Raw genomic sequence first — 21,619 nt, forward strand, 5'->3', positions numbered from 1 at the left:
TGGAGGCTAGAAGCTACACTTAGTTACAATGAGCCACAAATTAAAAGAAAAAACAGCCTAAAACAGTGTGAGACATTGGGAAATGAGTATTAGCTACAGAAAAAATAAAATGACCTATCCAGACAGAGGAGCCATATGAGTGTAGCCAGCATGGCACTCTTGTGGGAACATGTGAGGACTGCACAAAGGTTGAGGATCAGGATTCTCTTATCTTGTACTAATTTAAGAGAAATATCAGCAACTTCATGATTTCTTTCAGTGCAAAGGATACCAAGGTGTAATAGTCTTTCGATCCTGTAGAGGCTATTTTCCCTGTAAAGAAATATTTCATGTATGCTTGTGTGTTCAGTCTACTGATATTGAACACCTGATTGACCACAGCTGAGGCCTGAGACTAACCTGAGTCACATTTTTGCTGCCAGAATATGACCCACAGTCTAAACTAGTGTGGTTGAAACACTAAAACTATTGTCTGTTGTTTATTTGTTCTTTTGTTTACTCTCACAGATAGATGAATTCAGAGTCGGGTCAGGTTCTTCCTGTCACCTGGGCTGAGTATGTTGAAGTATATGTCCCAAGAAGAACAATTATTTTTGGAGGGAATTATATTTTAAAGCAGGAGGTTAAAATCTTTGAATAACATCTTTATCACTGGCAGAGATGATCCCCCTGGTCACTAAAAATATGTTCTCATACTTGGCTTCTCCCAGATAACGTGTCTGTGAAGTATCTAATTCACCTGTTCTCCCGTTAGCATCAAACACAACATGTTGGAAGCATTTGACAGTGATGATCAGCCAGATGAATTTTCGTATTAGCTGTCAAGGGAGCTGTGTCAGGATAGCTCAATTGAGATTACTGACAAAAATCACATCTCTGACAGTCTTTGCACCAAGCTGTTTATCAAAGGCTAAGCATGCTGTTTGCATGTTGTTGAAATTACTGTAATGCATTTTTTCTGTCGCCTGTGTGCCTAGGTGGTCAAAGGCCTGACATATCTGTGGAGCTTGAAGATACTTCACAGAGGTGAGTAAGGTATTGCTTAGGTTTGTGTTATTAAAAAAAAAGAAAAAAAGAAAAAAAAGCAGAGTTGATAAAGACAAGCCACTGAGTGCTGATGTTGCAGTTCTATCAAGCAGTTTGTCTCTGTAGATGTCAAGCCTTCCAATATGCTGGTGAACACCCGAGGACAAGTCAAGCTCTGTGACTTTGGTGTCAGCACACAGGTACGCTGATTTGTTTGTGTGAGCACAGGAGAGACAGAGAGTAAGAGAGCAAAAAGATGGAAGAGAGAAGAAAACAATTCTCTATAGCTACATCACCATAGTCTTGTGCAGTGTGTGTGTGTGTGTGTGTGTGTGTGTGTGTGTGTGTGTGTGTGTGTGTATGGTCAATCTGTCAATCACTGCATTAATTTTCGACTCAAAACATTAGAGCTGTCCCAAGGGTCTTCCTCTCACATTAACCCACCCATCTCTATTGTAATGCAGCCTCCAAAAAAATCGCTTGTAATAATTATGACCCACACACACAACAGCAAAGCTTCATTGATATGTATTCAGTAGACGTGTGTGTATGTGTATGCGCGCACGCCTGTGTGTGTGGCACTTTCTGTTTGTAATGTAATCATTAGGGACAGACCTTCAGCATTCCCCAAAACATCAACCCTTGGGACTCTGTCTCCCCTTTCAGCAAACATGCACACCCACCACCCCTTCTGTGGAAAATTGTTAATCATTTTTAACCTCCACTTCGGTGGATGCGCCAAGGTGAATTTTACACCTTGTATGTGTAGCACAGTGTTGACTCGTCCTCTATCTTTTTAACTCTGTCTTTGTGTTTACCTCTCCTTCAAATATACACACAAACTTCTTCCTCCCTCACACTCTGCAGGGTATTCTCCTAAAAATAATAAAAATAAATAAATAAATAAATAAAATAACAGTCTGTTGGGGAACATACACTCGTTATCACAGTCCTGTCATTGATGGCTTGTGCCATTGCACGGATACACACACAGGCACACTAATGTGTCCTTGTCTTACCCCTTTTCCATTGTGCAGCATTTGGGAGCAGCCCATAATATTAACATGGCATGTCATTTGATATATGTAGTCTGAGTTAGTTCCAGTTCCCATATGTTATTCCCTGATATGCAACATGAAATAATGGATCTAAGAAGTTACGTCAGAGCTTACAGGCTGAATAGTACAGTTGCTTGGATAGTTTCAATTTATATAGATATGCAACTTTGTTTCTTACCTGATGAATTTTATTTTTCAGCTGGTGAATTCTATTGCCAAAACATATGTTGGCACCAACGTGTACATGGCAGTGAGTGACCTATTAATTTCAGTCTCATTTCAGTTTATTTTGTTTTATTTTTTTATTTTTTTAAGTTGCGCTGCAGAGGAAATTAGTGTTTCCAGCAATAAGAGCATCTAACTGTGATCTGGCAGTTTTTAATGTTTGTTTTTGCTCCACAGCCTGAAAGGATATCAGGGGAACAGTATGGTATTCACGCTGATGTTTGGAGTGTGGGAATCTCTTTCATGGAGGTATGACAATATATAAACGGCCTCATGCTGTAAATGGTGTTGGTATGCAAACGTTTTTGCAAAGGGCGATAAATTCAAATTAAAGTGATTGTGTGTTTGAAATCCAATAGATTGTGTTGTGTCTTGAGCAACTGGCTGTTGCTCATTGACTGAGCAGCATAAGCTGCAAATGTGTTTTTGCGTGTCTTAGTAGTGGTATCTCTGTTGCTCTGTCCCCATAGAGTTGAACGAAAGCTTAACTGACACCTTTCATTTTCAAATAACATTTTAATTTCAGTATTAGACTTCCCTGGTCGCTTGTCTACCTACTGACACTATTGATTCTCCATTTGTTTCTGTCCACAGCGCCCCCTCCCTCCCCCCACACACACACCCCCCAAACCCTCCTCAGTATAACTGATGATGGGGATTTCTGCCTTGCCTTTGTTAGCCAATAATGTTATATCATTACAATTATAACAATAATGGATTACTTCAGACAGAAGAGGCCATGTCAAAATTATTGACGTGATCCTTGTGTGATAAAGATGGAGTTTTAAAACAGTGGACCCCCTCATGGCCCTGCTCCCTTTATTTCTAGCTGTGATCGTGTGAATTAAGTTAAATGAAATGGCTTGCTGTCCTACTCAATGTGGATTGATCTTTTGCCTTCTAGTTGGTCTATTTATGTTAAAGGAAAGATTGTGAATCTTTTGACATTTTAATAACAAAATGTTGTCAATAAGCTGCCTTTGACCAAGATGAAAAATGTATACCCCAAGTGAATTGCCATAGGTCAACGAGCGCCCCCCCCCCCCCCCCCCCCCTCCCCTCCCGACCACCCAAAATAACTAACACATTACATACAACCTTACAATCCTGCCCTTCTTTTCTTTATCCCCTTATTTTGTTCTCTGTTGGGGGTAATTGTAGAGGGCTTATTAACTAATAGCTGATGTTTGAAGCTGTAGTAATGTCAGCATGTGGGCACTAAGCTTACCTCAAAGACTGAAAGTCTTACATCCGGCATGCATGAGAGGCTTTAGCAGCATTTTCCTTCTGTGTCCACAAGAGAATTCCATATCAGTGAGACTCTGGCATTGAAAAGGCCTGTATACATTAATGCACCGATACAGGCACTTGTGCAGTCTAGTGGAGTCCAACACCACAACCATTATAAGACAGTTCTACCCCTGTGAAGCATGCAAGTTGTCAGAAGTGTTGACTAACCTGTAATGGCCCCTTGAAAGTCACTGCTCTTGTGTTATCATGGATATCATCATACTGTGAGGGATATATAGCACACATACCCAGACACACACACAGGGCACAGATGCAGCTTGAAATATAAACTTACAAAATTTGTCCATTATAATGTGTACAAATGTTGTATCATGATGCTTGATTGGAGTTTGTTAGTTTTCCCAAGATGTTGCCATATGCCAAGTACTGACTCAGCCTTTTCTAATTTAATGTTTTTACAGATTCAAAATTTTAGAATATCTGAAAATATTCGGTCGCACTTACTATTTACCTTTTTTTACACAGTTGGCGTTGGGCATGTTCCCCTACCCACAGGTGAGGTATTTTCATTTATTTACTGATTAAGCAATGGCATTTGTTGCATATTATCTTCTTTTTTTTGGAGGGAGGGGGGGGGGGTTATTTAAGTTATTTTTCTTTTCATAATTTCATAATTTATATATTTATATTTTTATATTTATATACATTGACTAAGTCAATTACTTATATGATTTGCAACGTTTCGATAAAACTGAGAAAATGTTCTTTTTTTGGAAACTTTGCTGAAACTACTATGTAGATGTAAGGCACTGATCATCATTCATGGCTCAAATTGAAACAAAAAAGTTTGACATTGAATTCTTGTTAGATTCTGCCATTCATTGTATTTCCTAGATTAATTTACCAATATTGATGTAAACTCCAACTGAATGGTAAATGGGTATGAATGGGTTGGGTTAATTTTTTCCCTCATTACACGAAGCTAAAAACCTGCTCAAATGTAATTGCCGACCACAGAAGTGACTTCCCAATCCCATCAAGTCTTAATTAGCCTTTTTAAGATGGGTTTATCGTTCCAATCCCTAGCTAAACAATCCAAATCTGGTTACCTCAGGTTACCTCTTGGCCACCCATCATCATGGGATGGAAAGGGGATGATTTTGTTCTTGGAACTTAGTTGTGATTATTTGAAAATTAAGCCTTGAAAACCTTTATATATCTATGAAAAATTTTATAGAGCGCTAGATTTGGGGTTTTTAATATCTTCTTTAGCACACCAGCCATGGACACTAACTGTGACATTTTAACAGTTTGAAAATGATCAGAATTTTGAGATTATTCTGCATATGGACATTTTGTCTAATTGATGTATGTAACGCTTGGACAACACACTCACTCAAATGAAATAGTATTGTGGCTGATGAAAGGAGCAGATTGTGATGGAACCAGTGTACTGCCTGCCCAATGACTGCGTCCTCCTAATATGCAAATTGTTTGTGTGCAAAGAAAGACCTATATTCGTAAATGTTTGAGTTGACTGTCATGTGAGATTTTTTTTTTTATTTTGAAATCTTTTTTTTTTTTTTTTTTTTTTTTTTTTTTTAAATCTTTTGGGTCTTAAGTTTTTCAGATGTTATTGTCATTTCCCTCTGAAGATGTTATCCGATGCATGTTGTCTATAGCATTCTAAGTGCAAAAGAAGTGGGCAAGAATTAATTCAGCACCTGATTGCATTTAGCCATAGTAAACAACCATGTGTAAGAAACTTGTAGCTGTGATGAAGAAAATGTAAACCTTTGTGTAAGGGAGCAAATGAGTGCAGCTGTTTGTTCCCTCACTTAAGGCTTCCATTATCAGGATAGGGTATTTTTGCAAATGAATGGTATTTTAGTCTACCCTCACTGATATAAATGGGGTGGACAAAATATCCGTAGTTTAGTTTAAGCCCTCCACTGTCATTCAGCCTTACTCATCTTGGTGTTAATTTTCCCCTAACTCCATATGGTACTGCAGACAGTTCACCTGCAGGCTGTAGCGGAGTGGTGTGGCGAGAGCATTGAGATCCAGCTTGTCAGGCGCAGCCAGCCAAAGTCCTCGGCCCTAAGCTGTCATTTTTGCAGATGCTTACACAGCTGTCTGTGCAAAACCCCCAGGCCACACTTCTCAGAGAACATTTTAGTACAAACTGAGTAAGAAGTTGAAGAAGATGAACGAGAGAGGGTGAGAATCAATAGTATCAAAGTCTCCACTGTAGACTAGACTGAATTTAGCTTTGCTGTGTTCATAAATTGTACTTTTGAAAGGGCTATTTTAGCATTGTTTGATGTCTCTTACTCACCCTTTACATTCGTAGCCAGTGTGAGCTTACCAATGGTTTTAAATCTGGATTTTGTTTAGTTGATGCATCAGTTTTCATTCAGTTTTTGTGCATGTACGCACAGTGTAGTCATCACCTTATGTTTGTCAAGATTAGAGATGGTCTCTTTAATTCCACTTCACCACATGTCGGGATTCATTTGTATTCTTTGTCAGAAGTTAATGGAGTTTCTTCACAGCTCGCTCTGAAAGTCTTTGAAGACACCAGACCTGATGTGATGTGTATACAGCCGCCAGCGCTATTACTTCTGATTGATTTGATGTCTTTTTGTTTGCTCTCTGGTTGTCATTGTTTCTCTCCGTTTTTGTCATAATCTGAAATTTGAATGAATTTCTGGATGAAATACTTTGTGTGTGTACATGTGTATGTGTGCATGTGAGTGAGCATGTTTCAGGAGCTTCCATTACACATCACTGCATCTTTTAAACCCAAGACATCATAGTACCATGAACTAAATGTATGTTGTAAATGATGTTTGCTATGATTTTTTTTTTTTTTTAATCACCACAGCACTATATGCCAGCTCCAATGTCTTTTTTTGTATTTTGCTTGATCACATATCCTCTAGGAAATGGGATATAAGTTCACTTAAGTATATTTGAGTTCCCTTTTATCTGTAGCCAGGCCTAAAGAAAATAATTACCATTTCTGTCTTGAATCTGTAAATTTGCAAATCTGCATGGCCTTGGACTTGGCTTCCCCAAAACAGCCCATTTGTGAAAGGACTTTGGCTTCATAGAGTATTATCACACATCAAAGAGGTCTTCTTGGCTAGATTTACCAGTTGGAATCTAAAGTGAGCAGTATTGATGTTTTTGCTAAGATTTGGAGGACATCAGTAAAGGGCAGAAGATGTTGGCAGATTTTTAATGGCATGCAAGTTAACCCCCACTAAAGAAAAAGAGAAAAACATGTCACCATCCACCCTCTTCACATCATGTCTGTATGCTGGCAGGGTTGGACTGCCCTTGTTCATATCCACAGAAGCTTCTCACCTTTCTGTTTAAACTGATAGTTTTGATCAAAAAGAGAGCATTGATAAGAATTGTGTGATTTCTCACTCTTGAAGACATGTCTGTTAAATTTTTTTGGAGTGAAACAGCCATCTGATCTTTTAGAGGTGTTTATTGAGTTCCTCTTGAAAGGAAGAGAAATCGTTTGACATCAAAAAATGTATATATATATATATATTTTTTTTTTTTTATGTTTTTTTTTTTTTCCACAAATCATCAAAGAGCCACTGGTGTGGATTGTAACTAGGTTCTTCAGCTCAGAGAAAGAAGAAGAAACTTATGTCCTGCACCTCTACAGTTGAATTGGGATAAACCCATCAAGTTATTTACACCCTAATGCACACTCCTCTATATACTCATGGAAACAAACCCTGTTCATCAAACATGAGTTTGTTTGTTGATCTTAGATGAGTAATGAGAAGAAAATTTGAAGAGATCCTAATTGGAAAGTCTAGTTTAAGTATAAATATCATCTTAAACCATGTTTACCCTCAGGACAACCAGATAATCAGCACACAGTGGTGAGTGGCTGTTAAAAGTGAAAGATGGAGAGTGATTACTAAACATCTCTTTGATATGTGGTCAAGCTACCTAGTACGAGGATAAGGGCTCAATTTTGCTTGAATAAGTTAGTCTCCCACTATCCAATTTCAACCCCTGTAGCAGCATGCTACTTTGTCCTAGTAATTATTTCTGAACAAATTAGTTTTCCATAGTTGCTTTTAATGTGTTTGAATCAGGCAAAACTGGACACAGAGGCAGTTTAGGAGTCTCTTGGTATTTACAGAGTGTGAAAACCTGTATTTAATTGAGTGAATCAATAAGTGCCCTAATGCACTGTCAAAAGACCTGAAGAAATTTATTTACCCCACATCAGACATTTAGCTGAGCTTAGATGTTGTAAATTTGGCTTTTTAGAAATTCAGACCTGCCGGTCTGACTTGAGGTTTATAGTGGTGTTATACATGTGACAAGATTATCGTAGAGACAGTGGCTACACCTTCTCATTTCTAAGTCAGGATTTTTTGTGGGGTTTTATGCCATGGTCCACTCACAGATCAGCATTTTCTTCTTTTGCCTTTTCTAAAAAAAAAACAAAAAACAACATCATAATAATTAAAAAAAAAAAAAAAAATTAACCCCATTTTCACCATTTGTTAAGGCATCTGACTTACTATGTCCTGCCCTATTTATTGTCAGTGCTGCACCTGTGAAATAGACCCATTGTGCATTCTCATTATAGCCCTCCCTTGTATTGTTTGTAACAGTGCTTCTACATCCCTGCACATCTAGATAACCTGGAGGGCAGGAAAGTACTACTCTGAAAATTAGTATTGGTGGATCTTTTTCCCCCATTCTCCACAAATGAGAGCAAGGCCATTAACATTTGTGTGTTTTCATTATGGAAATGGTGTTAATGCATACTCACAAATTGCCAACACAAAAGCAATAATTTTCTCCTACTGATCATAATGTGTCCAAGTGTATCGTCTTGATTATGAAAAGCTAATTACATACTGCCTCATCTCTGCTTCTCTGTCTTGCCCTGCAGATTCAGAAAAACCAAGGATCTTTAATGGTAAGTTTTACTGCATTAGAATAGCAGGAAAGAAAATAGAGGTCTCCCACACTATAGTCAGTTACTCTTCAGTGGCTCTCTCATTTGTTAAAAAAAAAAAAAAAAAAAAAAACCAACAAACACTCAAATTGCATTTCTACAATGAAATATGAGATCATGCTTAAACTGTTGGTATTACATTAGGTTCCATTATGGAATAATAAAAACATTCAGGAAGAGAAGAGAAGGCTTTGTCTGAGCTTGCTGCATTTGATTAATCTAAGTAGATGATTTTCATCACACTTGATCTTCCCTATTGCCAAGAAATTCCATGTAGACTGGCTTGTTTTTTTTTTTTTATCCCCCTCCATCTCCTTGTGTCTCCCCTCTTTCAGCCTCTCCAGTTACTGCAATGCATTGTTGATGAGGTGAGTCGTCGTCTTATGTGCTTTTGCATCTAAAGTCAGTCCTAATGGCCCGGAAAGCTTATATTTTGTTTCCTAATGAAGCAAACCACTCAGGCGGCTTTGCTCCCCATTCACTCAACCCTTCACCCTATGTAGCTGCCTGAGGCAACACACATATGCACACACACATCACTGTAGAGGTTGGACCCATCATGAGTGACACGCGCACACAAAACACAGCTCTCAAATCTATATCGCAGAGATGGTATCAAAGGAGATAACAATTTGTTTAACCAAGACGCTTGCCACAAGTGTAGCAGGCGAATATGTTTCATACACCAAAGAATGGCACATTATAGCTTCATATGATGAACTTGGGTATAAGTGATATCTGGTGTGTTCATCACTCCTTATATTAATTTTGCATGGCATAGGTGGCATCTGATCATGATGTTCTTTCTAACACAAAGTTTATTTTTGAAAACAAATACAAAATAAAACCTGCATACTATGCAGTGTAATGCAACCTGAGTCTAACCTGAACAGATTTCTACTGTAGTAACTGTGTAAATGAATGTCCAACTCATTCTCACAACACTTTTTTATCATCAACTGCCCGAGTTCTTTGCTGAAGTGTATATAACAAAAATGCTACAAGACCTCACAAGCTTGAACCAGCAGCCCAAAGACTGTCATCTCCAACCATATCGCACATTAAACACACAGTGTCACTTGTCCTTAACTGCCTATAGATTGGCCGTAATTAATAATTAAATGCTTTTGGAAATAATGGATTGACCCGAGCTGGCCCGTTCATTCGTCAGCCAGACAGTGGCATCACTCAAACTATTTTTCCTGTGCCCTTTGCCGTCTCCCCTTGGGGCGAGGGTAAACTCTGTTGTCCCTAGCGATCAGCACCACCTCACTGTCCTAGGTGATGCAGTGCTTTGGAAGAAGAGACAAGAGGGTAAGCACCCGTCGAAAAAACTGTCTCTGGAAGAGAATGTAAAGGTTGGGAGCTGCTCAAGTGGGGAAGTATCTAAACTCACAAGGCACTTTAGGAGAAACTCATATATACCTTTCCGCAGCGTAAGCGTGATACATCAGATCAGTTATATAGATTTTAGCCACTCTAGTAAATGGCAGGTAACTGGAAAAAATTATCCCACTGACAATGGTTCTGGCATCACTGCTGGTGTCAAACTGGCTGAAATTACAAAAACCAAAAAAAATGGAATGAGCACAAGTTTTGTGAATGGAAACGCCTTGTTGATTAGGGAGACCGGATAATAACCACAGTTGCTAGAGCTGATAGAGGGCTGTGGAAGTCTTTACAGTTCTAGCTGAAGTCAGAGGCCACAGCAAGCACAGGCACATCAAGGCGAGACAGTTTAAGAATACAGAAACAAGCTGGTCTGCTGAATCCACAGAATTTTCAATGGGGATCAAAGATGGTCAGGTCTGAATTTGGCATCAACAGTCTGAATCCATGAACCCGACAACAGATGTGTAAATATTTGTGCCAACAGTCCAGGCTGGTGGATGTGTTGTTCAAAATAAGGTTAAAACTCAAAAGAGTGTTTCGGCCAAAGATCATATAAAATCGATGAGACCAAGGCCTGAGACTGACCAGTATTTGTTTAGTGTTAAGTATGGTGCCAGGTGAATACATAAAATAGACCGCTCAGAAAAGTTCTCTATCTTTTTTCGCATTTTGCTACCAGTTTATGACTTATGACCATTTTCCCCTTCTTACGCTTTCCTTTATTTCATTTTTTTAATCTAATGGATCATTTCTGTTTTATCATCTTGATGATTTATTTTTAATTGCAATGCACACACCTGACTTCAACCTTGTAGGCGTTATTAGATGGTAAATTATATCTCATTGACATTTAATAACACCCATTAACCCATTAATTAATAACTTCCCATTTTGATGAGTACATCTTTGATTGTGGTGCTTTGCTGTTGTGTGTGCGATACAAGTTGCTGTAACAGCTTAAAAAGTATTAGGCTTCTATGATGTTACTGCTAATAGAAGTACAGTGTATTCAGAAAGTATTAAGGCCAGTTAAATTTTTTCATTACATGAGAGTCTGGTTTCTCACACTCTCCTTTTTATTTATTTATTTTTTTTTTCCCCCAAACTTTCGCTGAGGAGAGGCTTTTGTTAGTTGCTCCGCCATCACCCCAGATCAGTTTAAAGAGTTGGGTTACCAATTTACAGGCTAGTATGTTTTCTGGCTTACTACCTTTACATATTCAGTCAGAATCCAATTTGAATGAATTTGGTTGTAATACTGCTAAAAATAACATTAAATATAGTGAAGTCTTATGTCTACGAGTGAGTCACCAAAGACAAATTGTGATCCTAAGAGAGATGTTTATTGCCCAAGTAGAAATTGCCTCACATAAATACATAAAGACACAGAATATGGCATAATGACAGCAAAACCTGGTGTTTTGATTGACAAGGAGGGGGAAAAAAATGTGGTCAGTTTTTATTATTTTGCATGACCATTTGGGGAAAATGTGTTAACCCTCAATAGGATTGCCTTTAAGACATTTGGCTGGAATCTATATTGTGCACTTCTGGTCAGTCTTAAAATTGTGTTGAAGCCAAAAACTGGTGCCGCTTTAACTTGAGTTCATTTGTCATCTACATCAGTTTCAATTAGTAGTTTCAGGACATTGCTCATGAGGGCATCCTATCTGCACTTGCACCATAATAACGTATAGTCCGTCTTTTTAATGCGTGGCAGAGAAACATGCTCTTACTGTTCACATGGGGTCTCTTAAGAAGTTCTCTGTAGTTCGTACCATCTGTCTGCCGTCCAGTCTCATTAATGCGCCCCTCTCCTCTGTTTTTTGTAACACCAACTGGCTCCGCGAATAAAGAACTCCCACTTTATTTTCAAGGCTGTAATTACTGATCTAATTTTGCCTAATAATTGCTTCATGGCAATGACATGTATATTTACTTGTACCCTCGTGGTGTGTGTGTTCTGTCTCATAGTAGAGCGCATTGACTACCAGAGGAATAATTCATACAGACTAGCCACTTTCATCAGCCTGCTTGTCCTTTGTGCTATCGCCTGCTGCCACATCAAAGCTGCAGAGGTGTTCCTCTCAGCTGGAGACATGAATACATGCATAAATGTGTGTGTTTGTGGTTGTGTCTGCAAAAAGGTGCATGTGCATACAAATATGTGTAGAAAGTGCAGATAGAGATTATGTATCAGATTTAGCCCACACCGCACACACGCTCTAGGGCATTTGTTTGTGCGTGTGCGTGTGTGTGTGTATACATGTGCGCTTGTGCTATGATATATTGCTCATCCAAATAGCGGCAGCACTGTGAAGTGTATTGAGATTAGAAGGAACCCATTCCTTTGTTAATTTAAATGGGTTCATGCATCATGGTTTGCAGGAGCCTGCCGATCAGAGCATTAAGGAATGGCGAACACTGCCCAGAGGTGTTTTTAATGGCACAGCAGGATTTCGAGAGGTTTAATTCTTTGCATCTAAATAAGTGCCTAGTAGTGGACCCAAGCTTTATGATTTTTGTGAATGGTGGTAGTTTGTTTATTTTTGTTTATATCTTTATTACATACATAATTGAATGTCTCAGCAGTGACATCCAATTATAAATTTAATCCAGTACCCCCCTGCTTGTCAGTTTACCCTCCAGATAGCACCTCCTCTTTTTGACATAATCCTTGCCTGATACATATGCCGGTGCTTTGCAATGTTTTAGTAATCAAGAGTTGTTTCAATTGGTGCTACTTTGTTGATTCATTTGGAATGATCCCATGTTTTGACTTTTCTATACATTAACAAATTAAAATGGACAGTCACTGTCCATCTGTATTGTTTGTTTTTTTTCTTGAGAACTATAAACAAAAACTAAAAATTGGTGAAATTTGTAACAAATTCCTATTTTATTTTATTTTATTTTTTTACTTTTTAACATGTTCATGCTTAAGTTTCTGATAGAATTTACTGGCGCTGAATTGAGAAAATATGATCTAGTTTTTAATTTAATGCTGTGATATCAAGGTTAAAAATAAGTGTAAATATTAATCCATGTTCCTGCTGATACTAAAAGGTTGGGGGAAGATCCTGAGTGAAAGAAGGAAAATTGATTAATTAATGAGATAAGGGACATTAAAAGAGGGTCAGTCTGGCACACTTGTTCTGCATGATATGGTTGTTAGAGCATCTATTGACAATGTAGCAGCCCTGACGCACACATAAACAGGTGACAGACATTTTCAGACTAGGTTCACTCGGAAATAAAAGTGTTTTGATATTTTAGTTTGATCAGTTTGGTTATAGATTTAATAGCTATAATACATATTATACAAAACTATATTTTAAATACCCGGTATTAACTGAATTGGTCTTTAATCATAACTGAATTAATATAAATAACTGATTCAGTTATTTGCTTTATGTAACTTTCATCACATAAAAAATATCAAACAACACATGAAAACCCACAGTGAGCTTGTGAGCATTAAAGCTATGGGTCCTTCCCAGTTTACTACAGCAAAGTATAAACAAAAACCGTTGGGAAAGCAGCACTCTTGTCAGCGGAGGAAAAAAATATTGTTCCTTCCCCAGTGAAGGCAGACAGTACCAAGCCTGTGCAACATTAGGAACATCCTGCCAGAGGATACAGAAAAACTAGTCCATGCATTTGTAACTTCTAGGCTGGACTACTGTAACTCATTACTATCTGGATGTCCGAACAAATCCCTGAGAGGCCTTCAGTTGATTCAGAATGCTGCTGCATGAATGTTAACAGGAATTAGGACATCACATCTCTCCTGTGTTAGCCGCTCTTCACTGGCTGCTGGTAAAATTCAGAAAATAATTTCAAATCCTACTGTTAATGTATAAAACTCTGAATGGCCAATCTCCGTCATATCTCAGAGATCCCATAGTTCCTTACTGTCCTAGTAGGCCCCTCTGCTCTCTAGATGGAGGTTTACTTGTGGTTCCTAGAGTCTCCAGAGTAAATCTGGAGGCAGATCGTTCAGTTATCAGGCTCCTCTTCTATGGAACCAACTTCCATATCGGTCCGGGGGGCGGACTCTTCAGCCAATTTTCAGGAGCAGGCCTTCTGTATGACAGAGCTTATAGTTAAAGTCAAAGCTCACTTACTCCTTCGGTATGCTGTAGGCTTAGACAACCGGGGCAAGCACTGAGCACCTCCCCCCCCTCTCTCCCTCCCCCTTGCATGTGCAAACATACCACTGACTATGTTTCCCCTGAAGTCCCTGTTTCTCCCAGTTCTAACCATGTATAACTATGTACTAGCCATGTTTTCCCTGAAGTCTCTCCCAGCTCCTCTCCTCTCTCTCCCTGTTCTCATCCTGCAGGTGGTGAATCATCACTACCCAATGTTCCTGCAATGCCTGCTGCACCCTTTCTATGAACTTCATACAGTGTCATGTGCTCAATATCCCCTCCTCTTGCTCCAATTCTCTCCCTACTCTTCCCAACTTTGCCCCCCACCCCCACCCAACTGGTCAAGGCAGATGGCCGCCCCCCCCAAAGGAAGTTTTTCCTTGCCACCATTGCCAAGTGCTTGCTCATCGGGGGATCTGTTGGGTCTCTTTAAATAATTTTATAAAGAGTTTTATCTAGCCTTGTTCTATATGTAAAGTGCCTTGATGTAACTTTACAATTTGGTGCTATCTAAATAAATCTGATTTGATTTAAAGCATCCCTTAAACACACCATCCCTTAGAGCGAGAATAATAACAATAATTTAATAATATAAAAACTAACCAATCTGAACTACAGCTACGACTTTGCAGCCAATGGGTTGGAGCCAATCCCAGCAGGGCACCGGTTCCATTTCAGGGCTGATATATAGATATATAAACCACTCATACATGCACCAATCAACAAGCACTTTCAACTCGCCAACTACCCTAAACTTGCATGTCTTTGCACTATGGGAGGAAACTGGACAACCTGGAGAGAACCCACACAGCACACATGGAGAACATGCAAACTTCGAACACAGAAGTCTTTTTGTGCGTCTTTTTGTGCGTCCCACATTGTTTTTGCAGGAGGTTATTATGATTGATGAAAATATCATATATTGTTTAAATAGTTTTTGCTCCCCTTCACAGGATCCTCCAGTTCTTCCTGTTGAACAGTTCAGTGAAAAGTTTGTTCACTTCATCACACAGTGGTGAGTCACTTATCCTTACTGTTTAGCAATGTGTGACTCTTGAAAGAGACAAATTGTTTTATTTAATGCTGTCTGCTTTTAAGTGGAATGTGTCTTCTCAGTGGCCCTGGACGCTTTATGCATTTGTTTGTAATTCCTGTTTGTACAACAGTCAAACATCTCAGCCCCACAAAGCCAGAGCGAACATTTACAGAGTCATCAAGATGCATGAAACATAGATCTAAGAGCCAAAAATTGTAGAAGGTATAGCTGATATAATAGGATTAAAGAGCTTTGTTGCATTGTGAATTAATGGTTTTATCAAGGATATTCAGTGCAGATAATATTCAATAAAAAGTGGCTCATTGTTATGAGAAATTATTGATTTATCTAATGCAAGCAGACAATGACAGTATTTACCCTGGCTTTGACTCTAATTCAAAGGCCTCCTGTAACCTTACACACTGGCTTACGCACTTAAGTCAAAAGTAATAGGTCTGTGTGTATGTTCAGTACTCACTAGATGGCTGTACCAGCTGTTGTTCAACCCCCATGTCTGCTTTATTTACTCAGCTAGGGCACCTGTAGAGGTGCCCAGCGCAGCCCTCATTCAGGACTAGCATATGTTCTCCCAGCTCTTCTCGCCCATCCATTGCAATGCATCAACTTTTTACGTGACTACCTGCAGACAGACCTACCACTCATCTCTCAAAGTCCCAGTGTAGGTCGTTGTGACGCATCATGTATGAATGCATACTGTGGAGGACAGTCACACAAACACACACAATTACTGAACCAATGTTGTAGCTGCTTCAGTTTTAGTGTCCTGAGAAACAGAAAATACTATATGAATGTCGAAATATTAATTAATGTGTTTCTAAAACATGCTTATAAGTGTAAGTATCTTGTATGAAAATTCCCTCAGTTTCTATGTAATGAATGGTTTTGTGCCAGGGCCCTCTGCAGTATTCATGTCAAAATGAAAGTTAGAACAAAGACATGCTCTGCACCCTCAGAAACATGGCTTGAATATTCACTGGAAATACACTGCTTGTATCTCACTTTTTCTTTTTTCTTTTTTTTCCCCCCCAGCATGCGACGGCAACCCAAAGAGAGGCCTGCCCCTAATAACCTCATGGTAAGTTAAACCAAGCCTTCCATTACACTGTTCCAAGGACCATAAAATGTAAGTTTTGAATAACTGTGTACGGGATATTATCATATCTTCACATTTCATAAAAATTCAATTAAACATGATTGTATTATCGCTTTAGCTTTTGGATTACACAGTTGCATTTTTTTGCAATGATTGAGATGTGGTGGGTCAAGGACCCCTTGAAGTTGTCATTGCTGCGTGGAAACAATGGCAATGAATTTTTTGCTACCAATGAAAGATATTAGAGAAATGTTAGCCAAAAACCTTGAGGCAGGTTTAAGACCTACTTCAGTAATAATTTCTTTAATTCACTATTGGAGCCAAACTGAATTAATATGGTTTTGCTGCTGTACCAGGTTTAGTTTGCAAAATTAAGTTTTTATAATGTAATGAAAATTTGAGCAATGGATAAAGGAAAGTGTGTGCGGCTGTGTGCCTATGCCTGTCTGCGTGGCTCTTGACATGTTATAGGAAGAGTGTACCCAACACCATGTGGAAAATGTTACTTTTCAAAACATAATTCATTTTTTAAATCTGTAAGGTAAAATATTTTATCTAGTGCTGTCTCATCTGCATATTAGCATATTGACAGCATTATTATTACTCATTCACTTCATTGAAAAGACTTGGACAGGGCCCATGTCCTCACTGAAAAGTCGGAATATGTGAATTGACATATCCACTCCAATGATCTGTTTATCCATTTGCTACAACTTGAATAGCTTTCAGGAGAGCACATACTCCGTGTCAGTGTCGGATTCAAACTTTTATCTCATTATTATATTCTTTTGCATGATCCTGCTCACAAGTTGTCATTTATATAGAGCGGGGATGAAACACTTGAAGAGTTTCTTTCTGGCCCAACTTACACAATGTAAGGATCTGTTGCACAAATTAATGAAATGCATTCAAAAAAGAAAATGCCAACTTAGTTTTACCATACAATAGAAGTTTTAGTCATAAGTCCAAAATCTAGCCACAAATTATGACAAGGTGTCACAAAAATATCTAATACAATAAATTAGGAAATTAATGGCATTCAATCACTTTCTGAAAAAACACTTTTCTAATCATTATTCAAATCTAACTGGGGAACAGAAGGAGATATTGGGGACCATGTTTCGCAATTTAGTCACGTACACATAATTAGTGGGGCAAATTTTAAGTGCCCATCTTAGTAATATCCGGTTGAAGATGTGTGAGACTTCTAATTTGTAATCTGTCTTATGTTGTTTTAAGCAGCTTTATTAGCCATATCAGCACATACATTACAGTGTCAACGAATTTAAACAGTTTCAACATTCACAGTCAAATCAGTTTGGCTTTACTTTATTTCAGTCAAACAAAGTAATACACTTCATACTTGTTATGAAACTTCTTCAAGTTTTTGCAAGTAATGCTACATATTATAGTTTTTATTTCCTATGGTTTGGCCACAAAAAAGTTCAATTAATAATTTCAAAATCAGGAGCTGTTACATCTAAGCTATTTCAGTCATTCATAAACCCAGAAGTTTTTAAAATGCCATTATTTTTAATTCCAAGTATACCTACTGCAGACATTTTATGCATTGCATGTCTTGATCATATATTGGGTCACGATTAGCTCCAAGTAGCCAAAAAGCCATTGAACATCTTAAACTCATATTTCGGATAACTGAACCCAGAAATGCTTTATCTGTTCAGCCAATGCACGTAAACATTTTGTGACGTAAAAGTCAAAAAAGTAAAATAAAATGTAAAAATAAAAGAACAGATGAGAAGGGGGGCTGTAATGCATGTTTTCAGTAGTGGAGTGGGATCGTTCTGGCTAAGTACTCAAATTTGAAAGGCATAGATTCTTTGACTTTGGCAAAGTTCAGTTTTGTGTAACTACGCTCCTCTAAGTTCCAGCTCTTTGTAACAGGACTAGGTTCCTCCCAATGTGGAGTTTATTCTTTTTTACCATTTTGGGTTCACTCTCTGGGCCAACTGCCTTTCAGAAGATGCAACATGCTCTGATTTCTGTGTCAGGACCAAGGACAGCGACAGCAGGGTCCACAGAGGGTTTGTGTGGTGAGGACAGAGGGCTGGAGGGTGTAAATGCAGAGCTGCTAACATATTTGTATGTTCTCAGTCTCACACCATAAAGGAGGGGTGAAGGGAAATATTGTTGAGACACTCATTGGGAATTCCGGCCTCGAACAAAAGTGGCTGTCTTCAGTGTGTGACCTCGTGCTACTGTACAACTTTTTAGAAAGTTGTGCGTGTTGTTTTTGCTGTACGCTGCTCAGTTGTTTGTGACTTGTTGACCTTAATTTCAACACAGCCGCCTCTGTTTGTGCTGAGTGACACCTTTGACTCCAGTCACTCATGAAATCTGTCTGAAGAGGATGTTGACTTTAGCTTGACTCAAAAAAGAGCCTTTTGTCTTACTCTTACTAAATGCCCACTTATTTCACAGCTGCTTATGTTCTCATACCGTGAACAAGAATAGAATCATTCTTGGTGTGATTGAATTATGAGCTCTCTTTCACAGCGTGTCCTTGTAATTTCTTGTGTTAATTATTACTTGGTTTCGTAACCAATACTTAATTAACAATTAAAGCAACTCTGGGACAAGGGTACTCAGAGTGGCTCCATTCCCAGTACTTAAAAGACAATATTAGACTTCCACCAGTATAGTATATTACTTATTTAGCCATCCTGCAGTATGTGAATATAATGACTTCGGTTATCCAGGATAACACACTGTCCTTGCAAAAAGACATCAAGCTAGGAAGCAATGAATTCAACATATTCAACATATTGTTAGACCCAAATATGTAATTGTTTTCTTTTAGTGAGTGAGAATGAATCCGATGAGCCTCAGCACCTAGACTCAACCGTGCAGAGCAGCTGAAACGGCTCTGTCTTCAGTTATGCCTGCGTTTGACATCAAGCACCTACTGTAACCCACCTGAAAAATGATTTGTTGCATAATTAAACAGGATGTATTGTCTTTTAGAAATGTCTCCACCCACAAGGTCTGAAGTGTGAACATAGAGATTCTGGGGTGGTTGCAGATTTTTCTTTTTTCGCATTTATTGGGGAGCATCACTGTGACCATAAGTTTTCATCACTATACATAACATCCTTCTCCTAACATCTCATCCTAACCCTAACCCACACACCGCTTTTCCTTCTCTTTGGCTTTTAAATGTTTTAGCTAATCATAATCACGTGACTGTAATTGTTTACTCCCTTCCGCATTTCTACTCTGCCCTACTTCACCTCATATTCATTGTGATTTCTTGTTTTTTTCAACTTACTCTTTTCCCCAACCCTCTCGTCCTACCTTTGCGATGTTTTTGTTCTTCTAGAGCTCTTTTTTTTTTTTCCCCTTCTTCTTCTTCTTCTTCTTCTTTCTCTGGCCGTGATGAACTAAGATATAAGGTCATGGATGCCTGCCTTTGTGGCACCAGTGTGCTGATTGTCTTTCTCTTTCCTCCCTGCTTCTCTCTCTGCTTCTTGATTCCCCAAGCCTCCTGAGTACATTAAAACTCTTTACCTATTCGATCTGTATGTTAATGCACCAAGCTACAGCTCCCCATTTCTTCTCTCCCTCTGCTGTATAGAAAGTGCCACCATTTGCTCCCAGTTTTTGACTGTGCAACAGATTTCTCCTGGAAGGTAATGCAAAAAAAAATCACATGATGGTGTAGACACTGAGCAAATAATGTTATTTTATGACAATACAAACTCCTCTAGTAGCACTAGTTTGCTCATCAGGTTTCAGCATGTGGTTTCTCTAATCACTAGTATAGCTTTTATTAACGTCATTATTGTCACAGGGAATTTATCCTATTAGGTGCTCTTTATAGGGCTGCTGTTTGATTGCATGCCTGCTCTTGATGGGTTCTGCCCTTAAAGATTGACTCAGTCTGTTACAACTACTTATACTGGATCTCTTGCTAATACTTTTTTTTTTTTTTTTTTTTTTTGTATCATATTCTCTTCAACTTTGTTAATTTACCTAACTAATGAAAGGAGGAAAAGGAAAAATTTCTCCTTGGTTCCTGTGTGCAGTCAAGGAGGTGACAGGCACAGTACAACAATAGTACAAAAAAAAAAAAATGGGAGATTAAAGGCAAATAGCGGTCACAAAGCAGCAAATTTAGTGACAGCACAAGTGCCTCCAAATAAATACCACAATTAATTCATTCATTAATTCTCCCTTTCCTTTTACATGACCTATTGGAACAGCTTGTTACCAACTGCCACCTGCCACACCTGCCTGCACAATACTGATTGGTGATTGGTAATGGCACAAAGTCCACTGGCATGACACCTTTCTTATCAAGCCAAAGCAAAATAAGCATCTTTGAAGGAATTGACACATAGACTAATCAATGATTTAAATTTGTACAAATAAATCAAGCATTTTCAATGGACCTTGGTGTGGTGCTGCATTTTTAGCCTTAGGAATTGCCCATCATGGTACCTTCTTTGAGTTTGTAGTGATAGCGTTACATTATGTAACAAGAAAATCAACCTTTTGAAAAAGCATTAACATCAGTGGAGGTACTGAGTTGATCTGAGCCCAGGTGGTTTACACCATGACTCATAATCTCATTGCCAGTTTGTTGGACACAAATTAATCATGAAGAAATCTCCAAATGAGCTTGTGTCTGGCTCTATCGAGGTCAGCGCTTCTCTTGTATCAGAAAGAGATCTTTCCTCCCATTTCTTCTCTTCCTTTTTTTTTTTTTTCTGTGAAGAGTCACATGATGGACAATCAGAAAGGCTAGTGAGTTGTTTTTCTCCCCTTATACTAATGCATGTTTCATTGTGGACACCTGATCCTGTCATAAGCTCATGACGTTGGTCAGCTGAGGAGACTTTCCATTGGCCTGCTCCCAGGACGTTACCTGCAGGTATTTGGTGATGACCTGTCCTGTCTGAGGTTTCACAGTTTTGATTCTAAACCATCTGTCTTTTCTTCTCCATTATTCTTCAATACAAAGCCTGTTCTGTTGCTAAGCTTTGTTGTTTAAAAAAAAAAAAAAAAGACAGAAAATGCTTCTTTTTTTTCCCCATGATGTTATCTATTGGAAATTGCTACAATTTTTTGCTTGTACACTTTTTTTTTTTTTGCATATGTTAATTTTTGTGTATGGGAGAACAAGAGTGATGACCCCACAGTCTTATGTCCTTTGATTGTGATTTGATGGGCATTTAATTTCTCCCTCCTCCCTCTCCCCCATCATCCCTCACTCCCCAGCCAGCAGCTTTCAAACAGCCTTTTAGCACCCATGTCAGTGCAGCTCTCCTATTCTGCTTTTCTATTCATATGCACACATACACACACACGCACAAATATTGTTGCCCCTTTTCA

The 21,619-nt window shown here is 38.6% G+C and overlaps 1 protein-coding gene across 1 annotated transcript in view; it reads left to right on the forward strand.

Annotated features, from left to right (window-relative positions):
* Positions 1–21,619, forward strand: part of map2k5 (mitogen-activated protein kinase kinase 5) — a 46,516-nt gene that overhangs the window by 18,969 nt on the left and 5,928 nt on the right. The window contains exons 13-21 of the mRNA XM_029497804.1: positions 978–1,026; positions 1,153–1,226; positions 2,284–2,334; positions 2,487–2,558; positions 4,086–4,115; positions 8,503–8,529; positions 8,904–8,936; positions 15,068–15,129; positions 16,201–16,246. Of these exons, the coding sequence (XP_029353664.1) occupies positions 978–1,026; positions 1,153–1,226; positions 2,284–2,334; positions 2,487–2,558; positions 4,086–4,115; positions 8,503–8,529; positions 8,904–8,936; positions 15,068–15,129; positions 16,201–16,246 (444 nt within the window). The remainder of the gene's footprint in view (positions 1–977; positions 1,027–1,152; positions 1,227–2,283; positions 2,335–2,486; positions 2,559–4,085; positions 4,116–8,502; positions 8,530–8,903; positions 8,937–15,067; positions 15,130–16,200; positions 16,247–21,619) is intronic.

This window comes from Echeneis naucrates, chromosome 3, assembly GCF_900963305.1.
Source record: "Echeneis naucrates chromosome 3, fEcheNa1.1, whole genome shotgun sequence".
Lineage (NCBI taxonomy): Eukaryota > Metazoa > Chordata > Actinopteri > Carangiformes > Echeneidae > Echeneis > Echeneis naucrates.